The sequence below is a fragment of the Thunnus thynnus genome, chromosome 22 (assembly GCF_963924715.1).
Source record: "Thunnus thynnus chromosome 22, fThuThy2.1, whole genome shotgun sequence".
Lineage (NCBI taxonomy): Eukaryota > Metazoa > Chordata > Actinopteri > Scombriformes > Scombridae > Thunnus > Thunnus thynnus.
The window spans coordinates 6,593,908-6,621,433 of record NC_089538.1 but is presented as its reverse complement, the minus strand read 5'-3'; the positions used below and the strand labels follow the sequence as shown (position 1 = coordinate 6,621,433).

Below are 27,526 nucleotides of genomic sequence, written 5' to 3'. Positions count from 1 at the left end.
CATCATACCTTCCTCTTGTAAGAAAGAATGAAGCAAGGAAGGAGAAAAGGGAATTTGGGGGCAATGGGATTAACAAAGACAAAAGGAGAGAGAAAAGAGGTTAGACACACCCACATAGATTGCAAAGTGAAATACAGAACTTTAGTGAACCTGGAACATCAAAAAAAAACTAATTCTAGCAGAACCTAATTTAAAATCCTATTGCCATTTGTCATAAAGCATATAATTAAAAATCCAGCCTTGGAACGTTGCCTTTCTCATGAGTATGTCGTGTTGTTCATGCCATATGTTAAGATAAGGATGGTAGCTAATATTGTTGTTTAATCAATATTTCTGTTTGTAGCAGCCTACAATGAACCCCATTTCACACAAGTCTGTGGTTTTGGAAAAAAAGAAAAAAATCTCATCTCAATTAAACATTTTACTTTGTATCCTTAAAAGTTAGGATAGGTGCTCCCAAATATTTTCAGGTTTTGATAGATTATACTGTATTTATATTGTATTTTTATGAAAATGTGATTAAATTCAGAGCTGGTTTAACTGTAAGTAGAGAGTAATATGTAGACTTAAGCTGCTTATATCACTATCCTCCAAAGAAATATTATTGAAATTAAACCTTTACTCATTTTGCTTGAGGACCCATCTGGAAACTCCACAAGATCTCTTGTGGGTACCTCAACCACAGCTTGAGAACCACCGGTTGAGTAAACAGTCATTGGGCAGAGTCAGGCCTGGTCCACACTCACTGAGGGGGTAAACAGTCACGCACACACCCTCCCCTCCCTCCAGGAGGTAATTGGAGCAGACAGCAGTTGGCCAGGCTGGCCTGACTGACAGACAGCAACAGTCCAAACTGACCAAACCGAAACTTACACTGAAGAGTTCCTCCGAACTGCACTGGGAAAGAAAAAGAAGAAGTTGAGGAAGTTGGATTAACTGATTGAGGATCTGTTTTTGGTTCTGGGGGTCACTATGAAAAGCCCGGATCTGTTCCTGCTGGCATGTTGCTTATGCAGCCTGAGTGCACTGGGAGGTAAGGCACAACCTGACACAACATGTCCATGTAACAGTGCTATAGTAGTCTTGTAATACTTCTTCCATGGACACTATACTAATACCATGGGTAGTATGTGCCAAATGAAATGGAAAATATCTTTTAAGGCCACCAGTAATTACTAGATTAACACTGAAACTCACCAAAGGATTACCATATTTAGGAGTGTTATTGTGTCTCTGAGACATAAGCTCATATGGAAATATAAGTACAATAGTGATTTTTTGTTGGAGAAAGGTGCAGAGATTGGCTATACATAATCCATAGTGCTTGGTACGCAGCACAGGCCTGACCCAAGAGTGCTAAACTGGCTTTAATCAATTTACATGCCTGTACATGCTTTCTTATGTTGCTTGAGCGTTACTGAATGCCTCCCCCCACAGCCTCATTGATAAAAATGGATTAGTAAGTTATGATATAGTAGGTGTCACAGCAGACACACTAAATACATCACAGATAGGCAACAACAAGTACCACCAACATGGTGGAAACACAGCTGTTAACTTAAAGAACAAAACTCAACTAAATATCATAAGAAACACTTAAGCCATAAACAATCCTTGGTGGTTAAGAGGCAACCATCTCTGCAGAGAAATCAATGCTTTTCTTGTCCTCATGCAATTGTTTTGATAACTGACCGATGGTTCCAGGACAAGAGCAGTGTACTTAAACCACTCTGAGGAAGATGAAGCTCATATTGAAATGTCTTGCTGTCAGTTTCAATTTTAAAAACATTGCCTATCCCTGCTCAGCAAATGTGCCCTCTCTTGTGTTTAGTTATGTTATCATGTGGAAAAAGAACTGAAAGTACACTTAAAGTGCATTTTTCAAGCAGAAACACTTATCTTCTTCTCTTCTCTGGGAAAGGTCTCAGAGTGACGTCAAAGCTTAAAATGACTGTTCATATCTGCCTCTGTATTTGCCCCTATTGTTATCTTACCTCATCTGATCTGTTTGATTGTACTTCTGTCTGACTTATTTACCAAGTCATCTGAACTGGGTAGAGAGAAGAAAATGAAATGCTGAATTCCAGCTCTCCACAGCCACCTCCAGTGTTCGCCCGTTGGTAGGCAGGCATCCCTGTGCCTGGCTAATGGGGGTGCCTTGCTGGGTGATTGTTGTAATTTATTCCTGTCAGGTCAGATCCTACTGGGGCCACAACTATGCCAAATGTGATATATGCTGCATCACTGGAGCCTCTGATTATTTATGCTTCTAACCTTCCAACATTGAGGATGTAGTAGGTGGAAATAAAACCAGAGTTGAGTATGCAATGCAACAGAATACAAGTGTTTGGGTTTTGGTGGGTTCATGATTAGTTAGGTCTAGATTTAGACAACACACAGGCATTAACATCTTCACACAAAATATAGATCTGTTTAATGTTAATAAGTACAAAGACACTTATTTAAGCTATTTTTAATTGTATTTTTTTCATGTTATCTGCTAAATTAGGTATCATGAATCCTCAATTTTTGTGGCAGGGTATATCTACAATAAAAAGTTCTTAAATTTTTGATTGATATGGAAGGCTGATAATGTTTTACAGCAGAAGAACATTTGACTTTTATTTATCCATCACACAATATGCCACATCATTGCCTTTACAAAAAGTCAAACTCAAGCCCAACTTGTTACGAAGTCACTGAAATCCTCCCTCAAGCCACTGTGCTCCACTCTCTTTCCTCCCAACACTGATTTTTAATTCATGTGTACCTGTTGCTTTGTTTGTGGGCTTTGCGGTCTATGTGAGTGGGCAGTTTGATTTTGTCTTGTCAGTTTCTAGCCAGTTACCACAAGAGCTGAAGGAGTGGGAGGATGTTTCATAAAGACGTCGGTGTGATATCCCAGAGATTTCATCTCTTATTCTTCTAACTTACCTTCATCAAGTCTGGCTGTCTCCTGCTGGGTGGCACATCCTACTCTATCCACTAGTTTTTGCACTTGTGCACTATTGACTCAGCCACAGAGCTGGAGAGTTTGTTGGTTGCCATATTTGAATGCACAACACACTTTGCCTGCCAGTCAATTAGTTATGTCCTCACTTGTCACCAGTGTGATGGGTGATGACCTTTGCGTACATTGCAAAAGTAGTGAGAAAGGGAAACAATGGACAATGATATAAATAGACATTTGCTGTAAATTAGTTCAAAACTGTCACTGCTTAACTGCTATCACTGGCTGATGATGGGTGATGCAAGCAAAGTATATATCCAGCTGCCACCAAGCAGCACCTTTCACAGCAACAATTGAATGAATGATGCAATGGCAGTCTAATGTGGCTCATTCTTTTCCAGGCTGCTGAATAAAAAGGGCTTTCAGCAACTGGTTTCTCATATTCCATTGTGAACAAAAGTAAAATGTCTTATCAGCTTGAAACCTGAAGCAATTACTGAACCCTGTCACATAAGCTGTCTCTTTTTTTTCATTCAGGTGCCTCTGACATTGAGCAGGCTCTGATGAAGAAGATCTTCGTCAACTACAACCTTAAGGTTCGCCCAGCACCTAGCCCTGAAAAGAGGGTGGTGGTTCGTGTGGGTATGGTCCTCTCTTCATTCGTTGGACTGGTGAGAGACAATGCCTTAACACTTAGAATTGAATGCGTACATGCACAACAAGAATATGACATAATAGCACCACATATGTGAATATATATGAGAAAACAGATCTGTCTACCTATGGATATCTTACAAGTGTTTCAGACACCAAGAGAAGAAAAACAATAACAAAGCTCAGCATTCGATGTCATGGTACACATAGCAGATTAGAGTTGAAGTCCTACTGGGGCTGTTTTGAAGGCAGAAATAATCTTACTGAGTAAACTTACATGGATTATCAAATATATCACTTACCCAGTAAGCCTACATCACAGATGCAAACACAAAAACAGTCATCAACCCTTATGGTTTAAATGTCAAAGAAGGAACTCTGGTGAATGCAAAATGCTGTTGTCTAATGACTTCATTTTTATTTTCGTCATGAATCTGCTATAATGTTGAAGGTAATGTGCAAGCTAGTTAGATTATACTGTAGCCCTGGAGTAGTCTGGCAAGCTTTTAGACTTACCTCAACCAAAAAAAATTTTTTAAAAGAAAAATGTACAACAGATAGGTTCATTCACATTTTGAAGGGTTTCATCTGGCAGTCAGACTAAACCTCCTGGGATGCTTGTATTTCACTCTCCGCTCTTCTCTTATTCCATTACATTTTACTGGGCTTCGATCTACTGTCACTTAGCGAGAAAAACTAGGGTTCTGACTCTTGAAGCTTCTGCCACAAGAGCAGGCTTGCCTCTGATAAATACATATTTAAAAATCAAGTGTTATTGAACAATCACGCACACGTTCAGAAACATACACCGGATTGCTTTATCTGTTCCTTAATTTCCCCTCGGCTCTCTTTTCCTTAGCATCTGTATTTATAGGGTGAGATGTATACATACACATCTACAGTGAGCATGCTCCTTACACCTCAACTCAAGGTCAGTCTCATTATGGAGAGGAAGTCACACGGGGCCCTTAAGTTCTGCTGTGGAACGATCTTGAAAACTGTCCCACTTGGGCTTTCAGTCCTCTTCTGCCAGAACTAGTCAGCTGGATAACTACTGTGTTATTATTAACATTTCCCAAGAGTTATATCCTATGATAAATTTAAACAGTTACAGGAAGTATCAGTAAGTGATAGGTCAGTGATGAGATAGGCATCTATGTGTTTGTGTGGGAGTGAAAGAGAGAGATAGTTTAAGTAAATGCCTCTCACCCCCATCCCCCCTCTGTGTTCCTGTCCCAGCTGTCTCTCTGACATTCCTCCCAGCGTTTTAAATAGCAGGCCCGGCTCAGGGAAGCTCCGCCCTTACTGCTGGAGACAATCACACGCACACAGACATGAACACACACACGCACACACACACACACATACACACACAATCATACGTACATTAACTTGCTACCTGGAGATTTGCACATGCAAAAGCCTTCAGCATGAACTCTGTCCAGGAAGTAGCTGGCGCCCATTGCTGTCGTACCAGCCAGTGTCTCAAATGACTATCAGCTGTTTTATCTTCTGGTTTTGAACTACTACCAACAAGTAGAGGCTGTATTTCTAGCATGAAGCCCTAATGTTTGTTGTCATTTGTGTCATAACTCTCCTAGCAGCCGTGTTGTAATAATAGAAGCTCAACAGCAAGACTCAAAGTCATGTCAGAGGATTTGGAGAGAAAATATGTTTCAAAATTCAAATTTTTCAGGTACACTTGAACATCATCAGCTCAGTTAAACCGATTTATTGGTCGTTCTGTTGTAACAAGGCAGAGGCTACTTTAGTATAGCAACACTAACAACATTTCTGACTTGGTCACTGGTGTAAGTCCACAATTGTAAAGAAGCTGCTGAAAGTTGATAAAAAGATTGATACCACTCTCTTGTCTGTGTGTTGAGCTGGATCCAAGAGATTATTATCTTAGCTTAGCATAAAGACTGAAAACATGAAGAAACACCTAGTATAGCCAAAGGTCAAAAATACACCTCAACATATTTAAACCTTACTAATTAACACATTATATATCTCTTGTTCACCGCTGCACAAACACAAATGTAAAAGCGAGCAGAGACAGCTCCTGGCTGCGATTCGCCAAGAAATAGTGACAGCACATAACGCTCCGTAAAACCACCTCTGCAGACAAAATCACTCCTTAGTGCACAATTTTTTTGTGTTGGATTTCTGCGTGTGTAATGTATGCAGTATTTATTGCCCCCCAAAATTCCCACAATGGAATGAAAAAAGTGTCAGTGGTTCAATAGCATTTTATCAAATTTTATCAATAAAAGTGCATTTGAAGGGGATCTTTCAATAACCAGTATGAAGAGGAGGAACTATTACAGTGAGGAAAACCTCTTTCAGTGTTCATACGAGCATCTGACAGACTTGAAAATAAGAAACATACTATATAGTGAGTTGTGAAAAAGTGAACAAGGTTGTGATTTCGGACACAAGTAACAAGTATTCAGGATTTTGAAAGAAGCAACAGTAACACAGATAATTCTTTCTACTTTCCCTTCAGAATATGAAAAATGAAGAAATGAGTACAATTGTTGTCATGAATCTGGTAAGTGTTTTTGTACAGTACTTTTTACTGCATGCTTGTTTCACAGAGGTGACAAATTGGAGTAAACTTTGGGACACAGAATGATCTATGAACAGCTTTTTTAAGGGACATGACAGCTTGCTGCTGTGCTAAAACAGAAAGTTGGATAATGGATAATCTGTATACACAGTCTTCATTAAAGCAGAGTGCTGTAAGTGAATTACTTTCTACTATTTCACATCATCTTGACCAACTCAACCATGACTCCAGCTCCAGTGGAAATAACTTTATTAACATAACACCTCTTTCTTCATGTACTGCTCAGTGCCAATACACACTGCACAAATAACCAGGCAAGAATGCTTGGAATAGTCATAATAACAGAGCATATGCAAAATGAAAAATTATGTAAATGGTGTTTTATTATGCAAAGACAAATGCATGGGAAAATCATCCATGTGGAATCTAATTACAGCGGTGGGAAAATGAAAAATAAACTGATGAAATGACAAATTGGTTATGTTTGTAAATTCAAAGTGTCATTTTCTGTTTGTCTCTTGTCCAGCTCTTTTTTTGTATTGATGTGTAATTCCCACATTCATGCATAGATAAACACACTTTTTAAAAAAATGTTTAAATAGGAATGGACAGATCATCGGTTGTCATGGAAACCCAAGGAACATGATGGGATTGAGGTGTTGCGTATTCCTGCTGGGAAGGTCTGGCTGCCTGACATTGTCCTCATCAATAAGTAAGTATGCGCACAGCACTCACATTGGCATGAATTAATCAGCACCAGAGATTTCAGTGAAGAAACAATTTGGTCACTTTTCTCCATTTTTCTAAGTTTAGTTCTTGTCTGGGATGATTTCTTCATAGGTCCCAAGGGGCATTTGATTATCATCTTGTGAACATATTGTTTTGCCTCTTCCTGGGGAGTAAGTTGAGCTGAATCATAGCTTCTTATTTATTGGTTAATTTAAGGGGAAATCTAAGTTTCTGTCTACTTACATCAGCCATGTAGAATGAGATATTACAATTTGTAAAATGTCTAAACTAAGGTCATGTCTTTCCATTTATTCAATTGAGTTGATATAGATCCACCTTGCACATCTCTGTCACCTCTCTAAGACTGATCTCCACGTCATTCCAGCCAGTCCTTCTTTACAATGACAGATCAACATCCAGCTAGACTCATGCCCACAAAGTCTGCGTGAAACTTGGGTATCATGATCGATAACCAACTAACCTTTAAGGTTCACATGGTCTCGATCGATCGGTTGTGTCAATTTGCCCAGTACAACATCAAGAAGATTAGACCCTACCTATCTGAGCATGCAGCACAACTTCTGGTACAGACTCTCGTAATATCACACACAGCAGCGCGTCTGGTCTTTAACCAGCCCAAAACAGCACATGTCAGTCCACTGTTCATATCCATCAACTGGCTACTACAAATTCAAAACTTTGACACTTGCTTACAAAACAGCAACTAAAACGGCTCCTGCCTACCTGAACTCCCTCATTCAGGTCTACACTCCCTCCTGCTCACTACACTCTGCCAATGAAAGCCGCCTGGTACTACCACCACAACAGGGCCCTAAGTCACTGGATTGTTTGCAGCAGCTGCAACGTAGCTGAAAAGAGTTGAATCCAATGGACATTAAAGGGGATATGTTATGCTTTTTGTGCTTTTCTGTTATTGATATATCCTGTTATGATGTAGGATATCAAGTCAAAAGCCAGGGTTTCAACCTGCCCTGTACGCTTCGTTTGCAACGTTTTTTCTACCCTGCCGAAGAGCTGACGTTGGCTCGTCGTGCATGCCCATAAACAGGCATCCCTTCCGTAGCCTTTGTTGCTATGGTTGTTGCTAAGGTTTTGCCATGTATTGTTTAGGTTGTCCACTTACATATTTTGAGTAAAGAACAGGAAAAAGAAGTTCAGTCCTATTACTGTAGTATGTTTCATGGTTTGTTGACATAGCCTCAGATCTGATGGATGCCTGCCAAGAGGCAACTTCTAGGAACTAGCCAATCAGAACAGAGTCGGCTCATCAGGAGGGGGCTGAACCCAGTGGCTGCGTAAAGAGCCAGTATAAGATAAATAAGGAGTTTTTTCAATTCTAAATCATGCAAAGATATTCCAGTAGAGCTCCAGATTATAAATATAGACCTGGAAGTGTGCATAATATGTCTCCTTTAAGGTTAAACACCCAGTACACGTACAGTAAATTACAGTACGGTACCTTTGTAATAGAAAATAACTATATATCACAGCATTAAATTTAAAAAATGTAGATACTAAGAATAGTGAGTGTAGTCTTTTTTTTCTTACAACCCTCGCACATACACACACTCCCATTAACACCACTGTAAATATCCCCACTGCTCAATTCATCAACACTTTATAGGCAATTAAGCAGCATGGCTCCCCAATAACGGAGCTGTTGGCATTGCTCAGCTACTTCAGCCCAGGAACTGTTCATTTGGAACCACACACATACACACAAATATGTACATACACACAAATGCAAAAGTGTGTTTCCCCTCTTCTGTGTGTGTACAATCAATGCTGATCTTTTTAGCACCCGCAGCACCTTCACAGGGACAAGATTTTAGGAGCCAACTTTAAGGACACAAGCTTCTCCCTGTTAAATTGCCAGAGCCATAAAAGCCAAACACTGGGCTCTGACAGACGGCTAAATCTGTTTCTAATTGACTTGATGTCTTTGTTGTGTATTGTGTTATGAGCTTAATGGCCAAAACAGCTCTGTATACATTCAGCATTAGTGCTGCACTTAGAGGTGTCCTGTGAAATGTGTCAAGTTCCTCCATTTCATCCATTCCAATTAAAATGTTTTACTGGGGTCTTGTAGTATGGGCCTGCAGCCAAATGTTGTTGTACTCTATAGCTATGGTGAGAGAATGAAAGGAGCAGTGTGACTGCAATAATCAGACACGCGAGACATGGTCGCTCAGATGTTACTCACTCTGACCAGAGCTTTACCCCGTCATTTCTTTACGTAGTTTTATGTAAGTTTTGCTTAAAGGCCCTATGAAATGGAAGTTAGAGCATCTTTAGCTTCTGAAGTGTGACGTATTTCCCAGTGAAATGTAATATTTGAGCCTTGCACAGTTACAAGAGGGATTTAAATCAAATCCTTTTGATCCTCCATTTGATTAGATCACTAAAAGTGGGCGGGGCTTAGAGTTAAGCGAATTACGGAGCTGCAGAGAGAAACGGAGCTACAGAGGACTGATGGCTCCTCACACACCTCCTCCCCTGTTGTTAGATAAAGAAGAGGACAAGGGAGAGATGAATGAATTAGAGCCACATTGTTTTGGAAATGAAAACAAAGTTTTTGCCTAAGCGCACATCTCTTCCCATCTCTCTCCATATTGCTCTGTTATCTACTACGACCCGCAAATGGTGAATTGTGGTTTTATATGACTGGTGTGGCTAGCTAATCGCCCAAAATCACATTTGATTGGATGGACTTTTGTAAACACCCCTGAGTGCAGGATGAGTCATCAAACATTTGAAACCGTTTTACAGGAAGAGAAAAGACATTTTGATGTAAAAATACTCTGATAATGATTTTTTGACATATATTTGGCATATAACAAGAGATAAATGAACAATCAACACAGGGACTCAAGATTATAACTGGGATTTTTTTTTCATTTCATGGGGCTTTTAATTGCACAGAACAAAGAGAGAGAAAGGCTGAGTGAGAGGCAGTGGGATGACATGAAATCAAGGCCTCAGGCGACATTCAAACCCAGGATGCTACTTTTACATAATATGTGCAACTGAGTCAGCAGCATAAGGCTAATATTACTTTTTATTGCTTCTAATATTACTAATATTAGAGGGCAAAATGGAGACCACTCACTGCCAGTCATGTTTTGGCTTGTGTCACTGGTCAATTTTTTAACTGAGACCACTAAGCAAAGCAAAAACAAAGTTGCTGAAGGTCAAGATACACTATAGCCCTTACCTGTATAACCAACAAGTCCTCCAGTCTCAACAAGAAAATAGGCTGTTTGTCATAGCCTTTGAAAACAACCAATATGAGCAACCCTTTTGGTAGGACGGCATTGTTTGTCAGCGTCTTCCAAACAGTTTAAAATGACAGTCACAACAAAGATTCATTTAAGTGTTTTTTAAATATGTGAACAAATGACTAATGCTGTTGTTTTTCTGGTGTCAACAAGTTTGACAATACAATGCAATCTGATCTGATCCAATCTGATACGATACAATATGATATGATACGATATGTTATGATGTGATATGATAGGATAAGGTATGGTATTCAATGTGATGCGATACAATGCAAGACGTGATAATATGAGATTATGAGATGAGACAGCACATTACAATATGATATGATACAATGTGAGATGAGACGAGTACTGAACAATATGATAAGATGTGATATGATACGAGTCAATATGAGATGATACGATCCATTACGATCTGATAGGAGACCATTTGATGTGATATGACTAGAAAAAGATGCTAAACAATAAGACAAGACAAGATCAGATACCAGATGAGAGGAAATGATATGTGATGATACGTTACAAGACAATACGATACAATATGAGACTCAACTACTGCACTGTGCCATTCCATACAATACCTGTCCACCATTCCTCAGTTTACTTTTCAAAGAATTTTTTTCATTTATTATTGAACTGGAGTCTATCCCAGCATGCACTGGGTGGAAGTCAGGAATGCACCCTGGACAAACCAATTACATCTCCTCTGATCTCCAGTCCTTTCTCCCCCATGTGTTTAAACTGTGGGATGAAACAGTCGGCAAACACACCAAAACCTCAGACCGTTTGAAGTGAGATAGGGAGATCAGGGTGTGTGGCCTCAGGTTGGCATGTAGTTCATTCAGTAAGCACTGGATGGGGCCTGTATAGCCCTCCAGGCATCTTGGTGAAAATTGGCCAAAGTCTATGCAACTGTACAGTCTGTGATTTACAATGATGACCAATATGTTATCTCAATTTCTGTTTGCAGTAATGATGGGGTGTTTGATGTGGCCCTTCAAGTTCATGTTCAGGCTTATTCTAACGGCAGAATAACCTGGACTCCCCCTGCACTCTACTTGAGCTCCTGTGGAGTTAAGGTGACAACACAAATATTAACTTAAACATTTGACTCCTGCTTTTACTTAACTTTATGTTTTAAATTTTTCCTTAAAGCGCTCCTCTCTCATCACTGTTTCTCTGTCTAGGTAACTTACTTCCCATTTGACTGGCAGAATTGCACCATGCAGTTCCGCTCCTACACGTATGACTCAACAGAGATCGAGATACAGTATGCACTGGATGCAAAAGGCAATGAGATACGGGAAATCCAATTGGACGAGGGTTTCAGTGGTGAGATGTCTTTGCATTTTTCCTCACATCATAAGTGGGGAGAGTCAAGGAGTGAGGAAGAGATGCAAGTTAAGAAAGCATGAATTGGGAATTGGGGTGTTTTCCATTGTGCTAATCATGTGAGTTAGTGGGGATGTATTCCTTGATATGCCTCTCCAAAGTACGTTTGTGGTTTTTAAATACCTCTGACTAGGTACTTTATGCTTGCTTTTGTTTAATATGCAAACCATGGTCATAGCAGTGTTTTTCACTTGTTGAACTTTGTTTGCACCTTTGTTTAGACCTGCTTGTGGGATGCAGATTTGTTGCTTGTGTTGTAAGAAATAGTCATTTTGCTGATCTTAATTGAAATCTTTTCTAAATGCCTACAATGGGTATGTTTCTCCAGAGAGTGGTGAGTGGCACATCAGACACAAGCCGAGCAAGAAGAACATGAATGATGATCAGTATGAGGACATGACCTTCTACCTGATCATCGAGAGGAAGCCTCTGTACTACGTCTTGAACATCATCCTCCCTTGCATCCTCATCACCATCATTGCCATCTTTAACTTCTACCTGCCTCCTGATGCAGGTATACCAATGCTACAATATAATACAGTATGTGCATGTCAATGAGCCAAATATTTTGTGTTTCCATGTTACTCAGTAGGGTCAGTTCTAAACAACTCAAAAGTAAGCACTTGCTTTGTGAATCTTAATTTGTCTGTGGCAGTTTGTGTTAATAGTGAGTCTAATGTGCAGTGAATAGCGTGATTTATTTCAATTTGGACCCTTTGGGTTTCATAATATATTCCTTCTCTGCTGTAGTAAGTCTCGCCTCCAACATCTTCTGTTGCTCTGCAGTTTTCTTGCTGGCTATGTAAGAAATTATTAAAACCCTTGCATAAGCCTTAGAGGTTTCCCAGAGCAAAGACAGGCTACTGGCCGAAGGAGAATTGAGAGAAAGAAAGACTTCTGATGTAAAATAATCTACGAATTTGTGATCTTTTAAAATGAAAGGGTTCAACCTCTAGTGCTGAGACTGTCCCCTAGCATTTTTAGGTTCAATATCTAAGTACACAGCTGCGTGATCATAGTTGATTCTCGAATAACACTTATGTGGGTTAGAGAAAAAAGTGTATTCTTTATCTGCAGGATGAAGTGTTCTCAACACATCCACATAACCCAATTCTTCGCAAAGACCAGCAATACGTTTTGTCTGTGCAGAGGCAGACAAGGGACCACTGGGAATTCTATCAATCAACGGGTTCATAAGGCAATTAAAATCACCTCCCCTAATAATATTCTCCGTCGGCAAATCAGCCAACGTTGACATTGCATCTGTGAGAAAGTTAAGGGGGTGACCTGGAGGGCAATACACGTTCAGGATACCAAATTCCCCTCCATGAATAATAGCTTTGATAAGCGCAAATGGCTCATTGTTGTCCTTGATACACTCTATCAGTTTAAAAGATAGGCTCTTCCTGACTAAGATAGCCATTCCCCTGCTCTTAGTAGTGAACGAGGAAAAATACACATTCAAAAATACACTGTTGCAATTTTAGGTGTTAAATGTATCTCTTGTAAAAGTGCTATATCAACATTTTTCTTTTTCAAAGCTACCAGTTCCTATTTCCTCTAAAGTGGTGAGTGGCTTCCCTTAATATTCCATGTACACAGTCTCAGTATGTTACCAACCATAGTATCTTATTGTAGTCATGAAGATGCAGCCTTGTTGTTGATAGCGTGCCTGAAGAGACTGTAGCTGAGCGACAGAGAACAAGTAAACTATAATACAAATAACAAGAGCACTAACAGCACTTTTCAAAGGGGCTTCCCCATTTGCCAACCAGAGGACTACCGTGTCTCTAAATACACTGCACTTTGCCTCTCTGTTACATAATTAAACAATAAAAAACAGACAAAAGAAAAGAGAGAGGCACTTCTTCTCTTCACACATAGATATATATTTACTTCTTCGTATGAGCTAAAGCAGCACTACTTAAGTAACAAAACACATATTGTAAAAAGTTTTGGTTACACCATGATTACTCACACACATATAAAACCCTGCTGTCAGTCAGTGGAGACGGCACAGTGCTTAAGTGAGCCATCCATGAAGGCCATAGCTTGGTCAGGGGAGTCGAACACCTTGGCACTTCTGTCATGGATAAACCTTAAAGTCAGTGTAAAGCAATAATAAAGCAATAATAAATATCCGTTCTGAGTTTGTCATACCACAGAAAAATGTGTGTATAAAATTAAGTTTCAAAATCATGAAAAAATAAGCAATATTCTCTGAAACGTTGTTTGTAGGTTTAAATTAAGCAACATGGATGATATTTTAAAAATAAAGGTGGTCATGGTCAGAAGCCTCCTCCACCCCCCGGAATTCTTTCCTCAGCCTTGTTGGCTCACTTTCCAAAGTGTTGCAGTTCCAATGCCTGAGCCTGAAGCATCTGGGATAGAGGGCTCAGCTTTTCGTTGATGACTTTTGAGATGTTATCTCAATTATTTCATATCATTTCTTGAATCGCTTGATGAAGGGTAGGGTCAAGTGTGTTGGTCTTGCTAGCATCTGCTAACTCCTCTGCACCTGGTGGGAGGTTGGTGAGCTCACAGTGCATTCACTCCTGCTTGATTTCTTGGCATTTTTCGACGGCATCGTGTCAGAACGACTCAAAGAGTATTCATCGATGCTTATATTATATTATCCGATGCAAAAACACTAGTCTGATACTATTTAATGTGCGAAAATAATTGAAACTATCAAAGTTGCGGCGCATTGCTTAGCAAAGTGGACCATCTGCTATGCCGCCACCTTGAATGCCCCAACTGCATATTCTTACTATCCACTCCAACATGTAATAGTTAACTTAAAGTCTCCGTCCGCTCAAAAGTGTGTTTTTCCTCATTACTTCAGTTGGATATTTGAGCCTCACTGTGCAGAATGATGTATGTACAGAATTTGATGCTAAAAGGTTTTCACTTTCATCTGCTGAAGAAGTAAAGTTTCTCTGTGCCCACTGAAAATCTGAGTTTAAGGCATCTAACTAATGAGCATGATTTGTCACTACTAGTTTGGAGCCAATCCTGGACCAGCATTCAGCTTACACAAGTGTGATGTGGAAACTTGAAACCTCTGGTTCACATACACTGAGAATTGACTTTACAGAAAAGTAGGAGACATCTTGTACCCAACAGTTAAACTTTTGAAGTTAATATTTGCATATTCATAGTTTCTGGAATTTGAAATGAGGGAGAAGAAGTAGGTGTCATTATAAGGATTTACAAAAGGTAATCTAACATTTTTGTGGAAAAAACATATTAGACATAAATTATCATTCAAAGTAGAGTGCTTCATATATATCTTAAAACATGTCTGGAGGGGATCTTTAATATTTTCACTAGTCTGATTTGGTTCTAGCAACAGGGAAGTTTTTTCAGGGACTCTACACTACAGTTCCTTACTACACTATGATTAAATGTCTTTATGGCAATGCTTCCCAGTTGATATGGGAGTTGATGTGGAATATATATGAGTGGTAGTAGTAGTAGTGGTAATGAGATCTTTTTCTCTTTTCACACTTCTCAGTCCTGTCAAAACAGAGCTGTAAAAAGTCTCCTTGAACTTTCTCGTAATGCAGTGTGATGGAGTAAGTGGAGGAAATGCCCCAGTTTTGGCTGTTTCCCTGAGGGATCATGCACCGTTCTAATTCACATCAATTTCTCGTTGCATACCAACTCTAACCAATCTGAGGTAAACACAGTTTGTAAGTGGCCACTGAATACACAAGGGAGGCCTTGCTCTATTGGCCAGTCAGCTTCACTTAGAATGGGAAATGAATTTTCTATTAGAGTCATTAGTGCTGAATAACATGGACCAACTGCTGCTAAAATAGTAGATCTCACTCAGCTGAAGGAGGAACAAACCTTGTTCTGGTAAAACTAGATGAGTTGTAACAAGGGCCCAAAAGAATACAAAACTGAAGTCAACTTCCATAAAATGAACTAAATAAAATCAGAAAGAAAACAGTAAGAGCCCTTGGTGGTATTTTTTCAGCTTTTCCAAAAATACAACAGTAAAAATGTAAAGAATGGATTAAACACTGTGTGTCTGTCTGCCTTAATTAAGCTGCAAAGGATAGCATGTCTGGCTAATTAGCTTACTACCTACAGTAGTAATTAAGGACACAGCTACTTCCAACGTCAAGGAGCATTTCATTATCTAACATTTTGTGCGTTTACAGGTACATTAAAAAATAAGAAATAAAAAGCCACATCCACAATAGTACATGCACTGTTTAGTATAATCCCCACTGTGTGGAGGCCAGTCCTGGATGCTACTATATCCGAGTTTAGGATAGTGTTAGCGGCTCTGTCCTGCTTGGATTTGGGGAAGTGTACGGTCCAGCAACCCCAGCCAAGCTCGTTATCCTAGACAGTGCTACGTTCACCAAAAACAGTGGCTCATTTTCATCCTAAAAGTCTTTTCTCTTGTAACATTAAAATTAAAATACACTGTTTGAACATGCAAACAATAAAGCATAAATCTAACCTCTGATCTATCTTGAATGTCCAAGTATTTATGCTTAACAGCCAAAGAGGGTTATGTTAGAATATATATATACGTATATACTGTACAGTATACTGCAATACAAGAACAATGCTTCTTCATAGTGTGCATGTAAAATCAAGGTCCCATTGTTACAGTTATTGTTATTATTGAAAAACTGCATTGTGTGCCATGCGAAAGCTTAGCAAGCATAGCGACAGCAGCTAAGTGGGATGTGGTTATTGTAACATTCAATATGTTTCTCTATCAGGAGAGAAGATGGGTCTATCCATCAACGTTTTGCTCACCCTCACTGTGTTCTTGCTGCTGCTGGCTGACAAAATCCCTGAGACCTCACTGGGTGTTCCTATCATCGTCAATTACATCATGTTCACCATGATCCTGGTCACCTTCTCTGTCATCCTAGGCGTGGTCGTGCTTAACCTGCACCACCGCTCCCCAAACACCCACCAGATGCCCATGTGGGTCCGCAAGGTGAGCGCAGTGCCTCTCTGGGCCAAAGTGCAAAATATCATGTTATATGCTATGGTTGTACGTGTGCATACCCTGGTTGCAGACTGATTTTAATATTCAAACTTTACAGATGGATTAATAATGTTTCTTTTATGTGATTTTCTTTCAACTTCATAAGCTCTCTGGCTCTTAAAACAAGCAAAGTGGAATTTTACATCTGTATGTCTGCTTGTGACCTAAAACATTCATGAGTTAAAATTTGCAAATACTGTAGATGTCAAAATGTAATCATGCCATATATTAATAAGGGGGTAACATAAGATTCAGAGATTTGTGTCATAGATTTTCAGTACACCCCTCGATTCTCCGTCCATGGCAAATGAGTGAAATCACTTTGAAATTGCTGCTGCAAAACCTTGTAGGCACCTGTTAATTAACTCATTCAAGGATTCAAGGACCTTTATTGTCATCTCACCACAGTTACATTTATACTTTACAGTATCAAATGCTGCCTATGAAGAAATGAAATTGCGTAATTTTAGAAGAATTAAATGTAAGGTTTAAATAAGACAAAATAGAAAAAAAGATAATAGAGAATTAAAGAATCTCAAGAGAGTCTCAAGAACATGGATTGTGCAAAAGATATACATAAATAAATCTGGTTATTGTTCCACAATTCAGAAATACAGAATAGACAGAATAGTGCAATAGGATCAGGTGATTGACTCATTGACAGTAATTGACTATACATCTTTGTTGAGTTAGTGCAGTTGGATTTTATGTGTGTGAGTATGGTAGGGGGGGATTAGGGGCATGGGGTAGTTATATGTGGCTGCAAAAAGATACACTCAGCAGTTATTAAGACCCTCTCCATTGTTGTGCGGTCAGCAGTAGAGCATCACCCAAACCATGTGGAGATGCAGCTTGTAAACACGCTCTCAATAGTGCTTTGGTAGAAGGTGGTGAGGATGGGGTGGGGGCGGCTTGCTCTCTTTAGGCGTCACAGGAAATAGAGGTGCTGTTATGCCTTCTTGGCCATGGATGTGACGTGGCAGCCCCAGGTGAGGTTTACATTGAGAAATTTGAGTGAATTTTTTAATGAACTTATTCACACACAAACTAACCTACTAATGTATATAAGTCTAAAATTAATTAAAACTGAAGCACATTTATTTTGTAAGTAAGCAACATCTCATTCCCTCAATGTAGTGAATTGTAGCCGTGAAATAATTACTTAGTTAACATAATTTTTTGTGTTAATTTGGAAATTGCAGCAGCAGTCGTTTGGGTTCAGGCAGTCTAGTGAATTACATCGACACAGTCCTTAACACCCTGAATGTCATGTTATACCATTAACCTCCATCAGTGGCTGTTGCCCTCACTATACATTATGTGAAACTAATTACAAGCCTGTGTTATGCTATCCTTTCAGGGTACATCCACCTTAAAAAGGCTCACTGATAACCATCAAAAGGTCATTTGGTTGGTTTAATGGAAGGAACTGGTGCTGGATTGATGGAGAAAACAAACATCATAGACTCTCTTCATATATTAATCAAATTTGTTCTAGCTCTGACTTTTAGTTATGAGCAGGTCTAAAGCACGCATTAACAGATTTTCTTTTACTTCAATTCATTTGCCAATGACTCCTGTTGATACTGTGTTGATAAAAGCTGCACTATTCAATGTTTTATAACAACAATGTATCAAATAAGTGCAAAATACTATGTAATGTTTATTGTATTGGATCCCCATTAGCTTCTGCTGTTGCAGTTGCCAATCTTCTTGGGGTCCACACAATGTGAAAAAGGTCACAGAGGACAAATTAACTCTGCAGTTCAGCAGCCACAGAACAGTTAGCTCTGCTGAGTATCACTCATTTTTTTGGTTTTACAGCCTACTTATTAATTTATTATTTCAAATTAATTAAAATGTTGGATGGGTAAATGCTAACACATTCACTACGATATAGTAACATAGTGATAATATGTTGATGTTGTGTTTATAGCTTATCCTGCCGCCCCCAAGAGGGAAAAACAAATAAATTAATACAGCATTAGATTTTTTCATAGATGGTTTAGTGATTGTATGTATTTTTATTACTTTGGACATAATATTAGAAAAGTAAATGTGAAACTGTAGCATATCATTTATACAATTTTGAAAGCCCAAAAAACAAGATCAACAAGAAAAAGATCAGTTTAATGAGAGTTGACTTTAATGTATACCGTTTGCAGCACAGCAGTTTATGGAATGTCTGTGATGAGTCACCAAAACCAAATAACATCTCATTCTGAGAAAATATAAATCACTGACACTGACAAACACTGACAAACACTGACAAATGACTACAATAACTATATTCCAGAAAATGAGGGCAATATTCTTCTTTCAATATTTTATTGCAATTATTATGCTTTAATGGCAGCTTTCTCAAGCTGGGCGTTCAGCCCAGCCATTCTTCAAATTAATCCACACATCCTAGCCAATCAGCAGAACTGTTATACACAGCAAAAAAAGTCCTACAATTTGAGATAAACAGCATTTGATTTTTTTTCAAAAGTCTGGTACAAAAAGTGTGCATTAATATTGCTGTAATATATCTTACATATATCTGAAACATTGCTGCTTTACCTCAAAGCCCTTACAGAGGGAAGAGCAGAAAGCCAGAGAGGTTGATATCACCCGACGCTGAGGGGGCAAATCTAGTATCAGGAAATATACGGATATCAGTAACATCTCCCCTCTCCAGCTGTAGAATCACTGTAAAGGACAAATTTAAATGACCCTCCCCATTTTCCAATTGTTTGTACTTTACAGAGTGATCATTCTTATACAAGAAAACACCCATCCACTTATGAGCTCGGTCATCTATGCCGCTAAACCTAAAATAATAAACTCCTCTCATAGGTGCAGTGAAGCTGCCTGTAACTGGATTGTAGGCGTTGCCAATGTTGATATAGACCGATCTGAAAATTACTTTTGTAAGTGTGTCAAATGGTCCATATGTATCCCCACCAGGGCAGTCTAAAGCAACAGAGAAAGCTACTTTTGGAACGGTTTTCAGTCTCTGCATAGACGTCATCTCTGGTGCTTTGTCTTCCTTTCTTGTCTTGATGGTTGCCATCAGCATCCCATTTTCTTTCTCCAGTCGGTCAACTTGGGTGGCAGTGGCGTGTTGTGAGGCACGCAGGGCTGAGTTGTCTCTCCTCAGGTCTCCCATCAGGGTCCTCTGGGTGTCAAGCGCAGCCTTGGTGGCTTTCAGTTCCTCCTTCTGCTCCATCACCATGTCTCTCAGCTCCTTCAGCTCAGCCATTATGTCGCTCTGGAAGCTCTCCGGTGCTGTGATGTCATTTTGTGTGAAGGTCTGGTTGGCTAAAGTCCCACAAAGACAGAGCAGCAACACTAGCTGAGTTATATCAGTCATGGTTGTAGAATAAGGTCTTTGTAGCTGAAGTGGAGCTCTCTGCTGTGCAGTTTCCTCTCTTATATTCACTGGGGGATACGCCAAGCTGTGGGAAATCTAACAGGTGTTGCATGTCAGTGAGAAAAATGCAAGTGTATGTTAAAACCAGCAAAGGCTTGAAATGTAGGACACAGTGCTAATCGCCTTGCTTTTATCCTAAAAGCTCATTTTGTGTCATTAACATACATGAACTGAAGAAAATTGTCTGTTTAATTAAATTATTCAGTATTTCCTTAATCAGCTCATATTTGAACAGGTGTCACAAATGGAATAATCCAGAGCTGAGCCAAGGGTGAGGTGTCCTGGAAAGTAGTTTGGCTAAACATTTATTAATGTCAGTCAGATGGGCTCATCTGGCTTTGGATTTACAAATACTGAGGTTATAAGTACAAGTCTCAAAAGTCCAAAAAGAAATTTTCTTTTTGATTTATTCAGTTAAACATTGAATTATGTTTGTCATTTTTTCCAAACATGAAGGGCTAAATGCTATTTCAAACCCTTCTTCATAATGCCAATGATACAATTTATGAAGGAAAATTCAGAATCCTTATTCATTTATTGTTGGCCATAAGTCGGTCAAACTCTACTGGAATCTAAAATACACTGGAATCAGCCTTTGAAATATTATATAAAAATTTTCAGAAAAAAGCATCTATAGCCATGCACACACACTCTACTTCACCACAATGTCCTGCAGCTTCATTTTCTTATGGCTGTGATCATGTGACTGTGCGTGACTCACTAGTCTGCAGTTCCACACAGAGATGACAGTCTACAGGAAATGTGACAGGTGTTGTAGCAGACTTGGAAACAAGGGAGCAGGGAAAGCAAGGTCAGAGGTGGTCATATAATAACATGGACATACTTGCTTCTGAATGAATTCAAGTCAAGCTCATTCACCTCACATTACTCTCACTATTGCAGCTACAGTACAGTATGTTCCCTGCCAGTGAGCTATTATTGACATCAATCTGTCAATACATGCAGGCAAGCCAAGACTTATTTCAAAAGCACTTCAAACTGCAGATAAAAGAGCCATTCACAGAGGCAAACAGCATTTATGATATTGATCAAGACTAACATTTAGTCCGGTGATTTGCTGTTTTATTTTCATGTCAGAGTCCTCTGGTATTCTTTTGAAAGGCAGCCTCATCTCTTAAAGCCAAAGAACAGTAACAGGGAGTAATATGAAGGGAGTAGTTACTTGACTTTCCTTGTGTTTTATCCAACATTGTCTATTTTTATCATTTTCCTACTACAATTCTAGTCCTTTACTGAGAAGCTCCGCTGAAGCGCCCAGAGATTACGTGCCATGCTCAAGGACACCTTGAGAGTAGACGTTGAGGAATTGGAGAGCATTACCCATTTGGTTTCCCCACCCACATCATTCAGCAGCAACTGTTCTCAAAGGTTATCTCACTGCTAAATTCAGCATTTTGAGTCATTTCTCACCCTTAATAGGCAAATACAGGGCAAGTACATTTCAGCTGAACCATAAATCATGAAACAAGAATCCAAACAAATGGATTTTTAATACGAGGAAAGACGATGGATTTGGGAGGTCCGGGAGAGCCAACCAGCTATCGATTGAAAGTGGAAAGCACAGTTAAATAACCCTCTGTTTCATAATGTGGTTTGGAGTCGAACAAATCTTTGTGTGTTTTGACATTTTATTTCCATTTTTAAACTCACAACAGCTCAATTCTGCATTCAAGCCAAATGAGAAGCACCAGAAGAGCAAAGAAAAATTGACTTTGCTGCTCTTCACGTCTTTCTGTCCTCCTAGATCTTCATCCACATGCTGCCTCCTTACCTGGGCATGCTGCGGCCGAAGGTGGAGACCCCTCTGTCCCTAGAAACCCTGCCCCGTCGGGTGAAAAATGTGTGCGCCATCAGCAAAGTTTCTGATGAATACTTCATCCGAAAGCCTGATTGCTCCTTCTTGTTCCCCAAGCCTAACAGGTGAGGTCAGGCCTGCTCTGGGGTCAAGGGTCCTACTGTACTGTAGGTGTACATATTTGAGCCTGTGCATGTGTGCATTGTACTTGGGTACATATTTTGGTCAGACTGTATGTGACTTTATTAATGTGAGTAAATGTGTTGAATGACAGTGTTCTTTACTCAACTCCATATTAACTCTTCAGTTAGTTATGCTAACAGCTTTGCTTCACTAAGACCTATATTAAAAACATATTTGACATTTTCTTAAATGTGACATTTGTATTCCCATCATTGAAATATCAATTATGTTTAGTTAGTGTAAGTTATTGTGAACTGTGATGTATCATGGTATTCTTGATTCAGATGGGTACATTATTGAGGTTATGGCCTAAATTAAACCCTGTTGTTGCAAAATGTCACGCAAAGATATGTATTTTCCAAATATTACCACAGAAACTGCCTTTATATGAGTAATATATAAGATCTAAGGTGTGTCAATATTTGTACAAAGTTCCTCTAAATGTGTGGAACCATTTGTTTTCTTTTTTTGTAAAATATGTATTACACAAGAGCACTACACATAAAAGCTTTGATTTCAGTCCCATATCCACTTGTGATACATTATCCATATCTGACTAAAACATGTAACTTTTTGCAGTAGCAGTAATACTACTAAATACTACTACTAAAGTTGGCAAAATGTGTTAGATAGTGCTATGTCATTAAAGTCAATAGTTTATGTGTCTTGTCCTGTGTTTTTAGTATTCATAGACTTTCAAGACTTTCTGTATAGATAAAATCATCTGGCCAGCAGTTTCTGTTCTCCCACAGTATTTATCTCACATTACGTTATTAAAACCTACAGCAACACAGTAGCTGTTATTGAGAGAGTGAATTTTTAGTTTTTAGTTTAGTTAGACATTTTCTTAAAAGTCATTGTCACATATTAGGTGTCCTCTGTGTAAATATCACAATGTCGTTTTTTATAAGCTTGCAGTAAATGCTGCACTCACTGCCAAAATTTAGGCTGTCAAATCTTATCCTCATTCCTACATTGCCAGGTTGTTTGAGAAATATGAGTTCAGATGTTAGCTCTTTACTTTCTGACCTTCGACTTTGAAATTGTACTACGCTAAGTTTTGAGCCAATATTCAGTATTTAAATCTTATCATGTAAAAAAGGATAAAACAAAGCTATTTTTGTTAAGGTCGAGCTGCCTCTAAAAAGGCATTTAGACCTTAGAACTCAAACACCTCCAGTGAAACGCAGACTGATGAGTTTCATCAAAAGTTTTACAGAGCGCTGCCCCTGAAGCTGTTAAGTAAGGAGCTGGATTTGGGCCAGTGTTGGCACACAACATGGTGACAAACTGTTCTATCAGTCTAACACTAGTCTCCATTCTTTGTACACAAGAAGTAGTTGACCTTGCTTGGGTCAATTTACGTAGAACTGTATGTCCTGTACGTCAGCCACTGAGTATTCTACAACGAAAATCTTCCTCATAGTCTGTAGCAGTCCCTCCCTTTCCATCCTTCACCTCCTCTGAGAAGTGAAATATGCCTACAGGGAGAGACTGGAGGCGGCAGAGAATCGTTGCTAAAATAATAATGACCCGCACAAATCGACTCTGACACATTAGAGCGGGACGCTGAGTGTCTAGGTGAAAGAACGGGTGACGAAGGAAGGGGAGGGGGACTCTATTAGAGCAATTTGATGAGACAGCAGTATCTCTCTTGAGCCCACACATACACACACCTTCTTAATTGGGTTTAGTGCATGTCTTGGCACCAGACGCAGCCAGTTTTAGTTGAATTAGTCTCCTGAATAGTCATTTACTTCTCGCTGATGAAGTGCTACTTTGAGCCACGAAGGAGGGAAAAGGGAGGAGGGGTAAAGAGGCCGAAGAGTGTCTCTGTCGCTCTCTTTCTCTCTCTCTCTCTCTCTTTCCCTCCCTCTCTTATCTCTCTTTCTCGATCTGATGAGGCTCCACCTCTCTTAGGTCGCAGCCTCTTCACCTGCCACACTCAAAGGAGCAGCAGTGACGGCAGCACTGCATTGTAAACTCCCAAATTCCTGCACTGAATACCAAGCAGTTCTTTACCCTGCCCTGACTTCCAGGTTACACTATGTTTATGTTTCCCACTAAAAGATACAGTGTCATACTGCCATCTGGTGTTAAGCTGCCTGACCTGCAATTCATCTTCTCTGGGTTTTTTTTTTTTCCTTTTTTGGATTCTAAAAAATGTAAGTGGAAGAGGTGTTTCATATTTTAGGTGTTTCATATTGAAACAGATGTTTGGAAAAGGCAGATTGCAGCTGTTCTGCAAAGATGATAATATTAGTTGTTTTTTTTTGGATGAGGTCATGGCAGTGACCAAGAATAGATGAGTTTTAAGGACTTTGTTAAAGGGGGATACTGCTCAAAATGTTGTGCAAAATAGTTTCATATAATTTTCATGCAGTATGTGCTAGTACACACATAAGAGGCAATACCTTATAGCTGAATGTGTATTGTGTGTGCATGTGTGGTTGTCTATTTGTATCTTTCTGAATCATTTGTAAGTTAACATGCCCTAAAATTTCATTATTAGCTTTTAAATTTGACCTCCTGCACTTGCCATACTTGTGCGCTCACACAGTTTTTCTGTACAAAGAGATTATTATTATTACAGATATTTTAGGTACACTCATTTTGATTTGACAACCAAATAAAGTTTTCTAGATAATCTGGATAAATGGTTGGCTTGTTTACAACCTGTCTGACTTGTGACTTGCAATGTCACTCTGTTCCCAGATCTCATCACTTAGCTTGGTGAGTCAAGTGTTATTATAACCGATAGCCCCCGTTGTAATAAACCAGAATTATTCTTTAATTTCAGATGCAATGTCATTTCTCAACTAAGCATTTTTCGCTGTGATGTCCTGCCAAGAGAGTCGTGCTGTATCACTACTTAAAGATGTGGGAGTATTAGAGCTCTGGGTCTGTTTCTCTACTGGAATGAGCAAATGGAAATCCATGTGTCATTGCTCAAGGTCATGTTGCGCAACCGTGCATAGAAATACAGCAGGGAAAATCCTAGAAGAAAAAGCCGATGAGTAATGTTTCAACTTTTCTAAATAGTTGTCAACAGTGGAGCTGCTCAGTGGTCAAGAACAGAGGGTTATAATTTAAATGGGCAGCTCCCATGTGTGAATGCAATGAGGAAGGAACTAAATGGTACGAAAATGTATCTGCAATGTTAAAAAGAGGCATAAAGTTCAACAAAACATTAAAACTACTCTCTAATACACTCTACTGTACTTCGGCAGCAGCAAAGTTTTTCCTGCATAAAAGATAGCAGAGAAAACACACTTAAACACACTCTTAAATTACTCAACCTCAATTTTTGGTGGCGTGCCAATTTATTTCTTTATTGTGATTTTAATAAAGAAGGAAAACAAATACCATTATATCACTTGACAGAGATAGAAAGCAACCTTCTCCCATCTTCCCCTGGCAACTGATGGTTGGTAACTGAGGGCAACAAGTAAACACAGAAACATGCTTACACACACACACACACACACACACACACACACACACACACACACACACACACACACACACACAGAGACAGTGAGGGTTTGTCAGCCAGAGCAGCCCAGTCAGCAGATGCAGAGCGGTAGTACCACACAGGCAGAGAGAGCCCGGGGAGCTCCTCTGACCTTCTCTTTATTCCTCTCTGAATGAGAGAAGAGAGCAAAGGAGACATGCAGCCTGGCTCATAAACACTTTTCTACTTTACAGCTTTTAATTAGTCCCAACTGACATCTGCTTTCATGTTTCTACATTCCACAAGCTTGTGCATTTGTTAAATTTGGGTTTTGACACTTCGTGTGCATTTGCTCCTTCTTTTCTTCCAAATCAAGATTTATTTGTGACATCAAAATATGTTGTGCATCATAGATACTGTTCTGCAATTATTTCATTGGTTCCCACTTACATATGTGTGTAACTGTGCAGGTACCACCCAGAGGGCATGTGTACCGACCTGAGAAAGTTTATCGATGGACCCAGTAGCTACATTACACTACCTGATGAGCTCAAGTCAGCCATAGAGGCCATCACGTATATCGCCGAAGCTCTGCAGGCTGAGAAGGACTATGAAGCTGTAAGTTTGTGTGTTTTGTCTTCTTTGCATTCTCACTGCTTTATTTCTTTTAAAGAGCAGTTTTGTTAATTGTCTCTTTGTTCATTGTTTCTCATTTTTGCCCCTTTTGTCTCTTCTTTTCCTCCCTTTTCCACCACCTGTTCCTTCTCCATCTCTCTTCCTTCCTGTCATTCCATTTCATTTGTCTTCACTTCCATCTATCCATTTTTCACCATCTCTCCCATCTATCCTCCAATCAACCACCCATCCACCTTATAACCTCCTCACCCAGCTGAAAGAGGACTGGCAGTACGTGGCCATGGTGGTGGACCGCATGTTCCTCTGGATCTTCGTTGTCTTCACAACTGTGGGCACCTTGGCTATCTTCGCCGATGCCAGCTTCAACCACACACCTACTGACCCTTTCAAATCCCCCTGAAACATTGGGACATTTTGTTTCCTTGACCCATCATCTTCTTGATGTACCATCTCAAGAAATAGGGAAGAAGAAGTCACTGTATTATACGAGTGTAGCTCAACATAAGCCCTTCATGCCAAGAATTTTAAAATGTTTACTTGTATATGGGGAATGATGGGAATACACTTCATGCTCCTCACATGTTTTCTGTCAACTTTTGTCTTGGAAAAGGAAACAGTACAAGTGTAATTATAGTGATGGGTTGAATGTTTGTGCACTGCTCTGACTGGCAAACCCTAAAGAACCTCGAGATGTTGGATTTTATTCATTTGTGTCCTGTTTAAACAGTGTAAATTCTTGACATACACATTGACAATATTTCATTATAGTGTTTCCAATACAACACCTTCATTCTTGGTGATACAGAACGCAAATCAACCTTCTCCTTGTGCAACCAGTTCTTGCCACCACTTTTTCAAGAGCAAAGTTGACAAATTTGGCATACAAGGTCAGTTTTTGGACTAACTCTTGAACAGAAGGGCATGTATCTTTATTCTACCTACACATAGAGCAGAGCATGTGTTTGACCAGTTGAGGTTTGTCAAATAGTATGCCGTCAAGAATTCCTCCAAGCATTCAGACTTCATTTGCAAAATAAATGCAAATGAATGAACATCTTGAGGTTTCTCGGCTGAATGAGCAACAGTGCTCAAGAACTTCTCGGCCTGCTGTACTGTTGCCTTAATTATAGGGGAATTAAATATTTGAGCAGATCTCTTGACACTCTGCCTGTGTTTGTCATATTTGCCATACACTGTTGAAAATGCTGAAAACCACAGCTACTGTATATGTGCAAGTATATTGATTATTGCATGTAGTATACCAATCTAGGCAATGTTATGTGTGAATCTAGTGTTTGTTTTTTTTAACTGTACTTGCTACAGTGCGAGTCTGAAGAGTGTGGATCTGGCGTTTGATATTCATATGTGGTGTTAACAAATAAACACCAAAACAAACCAGA

At 39.4% G+C, this 27,526-nt stretch overlaps 1 protein-coding gene across 1 annotated transcript; it reads left to right on the top strand.

The window, feature by feature from the left end:
- Positions 1–792: 792 nt before the first annotated feature.
- On the top strand, positions 793–27,526 carry chrnb1 (cholinergic receptor, nicotinic, beta 1 (muscle)). The gene is made up of 11 exons (XM_067579915.1): positions 793–1,033; positions 3,488–3,621; positions 6,114–6,158; positions 6,779–6,888; positions 11,178–11,286; positions 11,395–11,539; positions 11,928–12,113; positions 16,348–16,571; positions 21,803–21,978; positions 25,961–26,108; positions 26,380–27,526. The coding sequence occupies exons 1-11, from the start codon at positions 973–975 to the stop codon at positions 26,524–26,526; spliced, it is 1,485 nt and encodes a 494-aa protein (XP_067436016.1). The 5' UTR covers positions 793–972; the 3' UTR covers positions 26,527–27,526.

What these genes read in the sequence shown, in the direction of transcription:
- chrnb1 (XM_067579915.1), top strand. Translation starts at nt 973, where the DNA reads ATGAAAAGCCCGGATCTGTTCCTGCTGGCATGTTGCTTATGCAGCCTG. An exon ending in CAGCCTGAGTGCACTGGGAG is followed by an intron (nt 1,034 to 3,487) that starts GTAAGGCACAAC and finishes TTTTTCATTCAG; the next exon opens with GTGCCTCTGACATTGAGCAG. An exon ending in CTGAGAAGGACTATGAAGCT is followed by an intron (nt 26,109 to 26,379) that starts GTAAGTTTGTGT and finishes CTCCTCACCCAG; the next exon opens with CTGAAAGAGGACTGGCAGTA.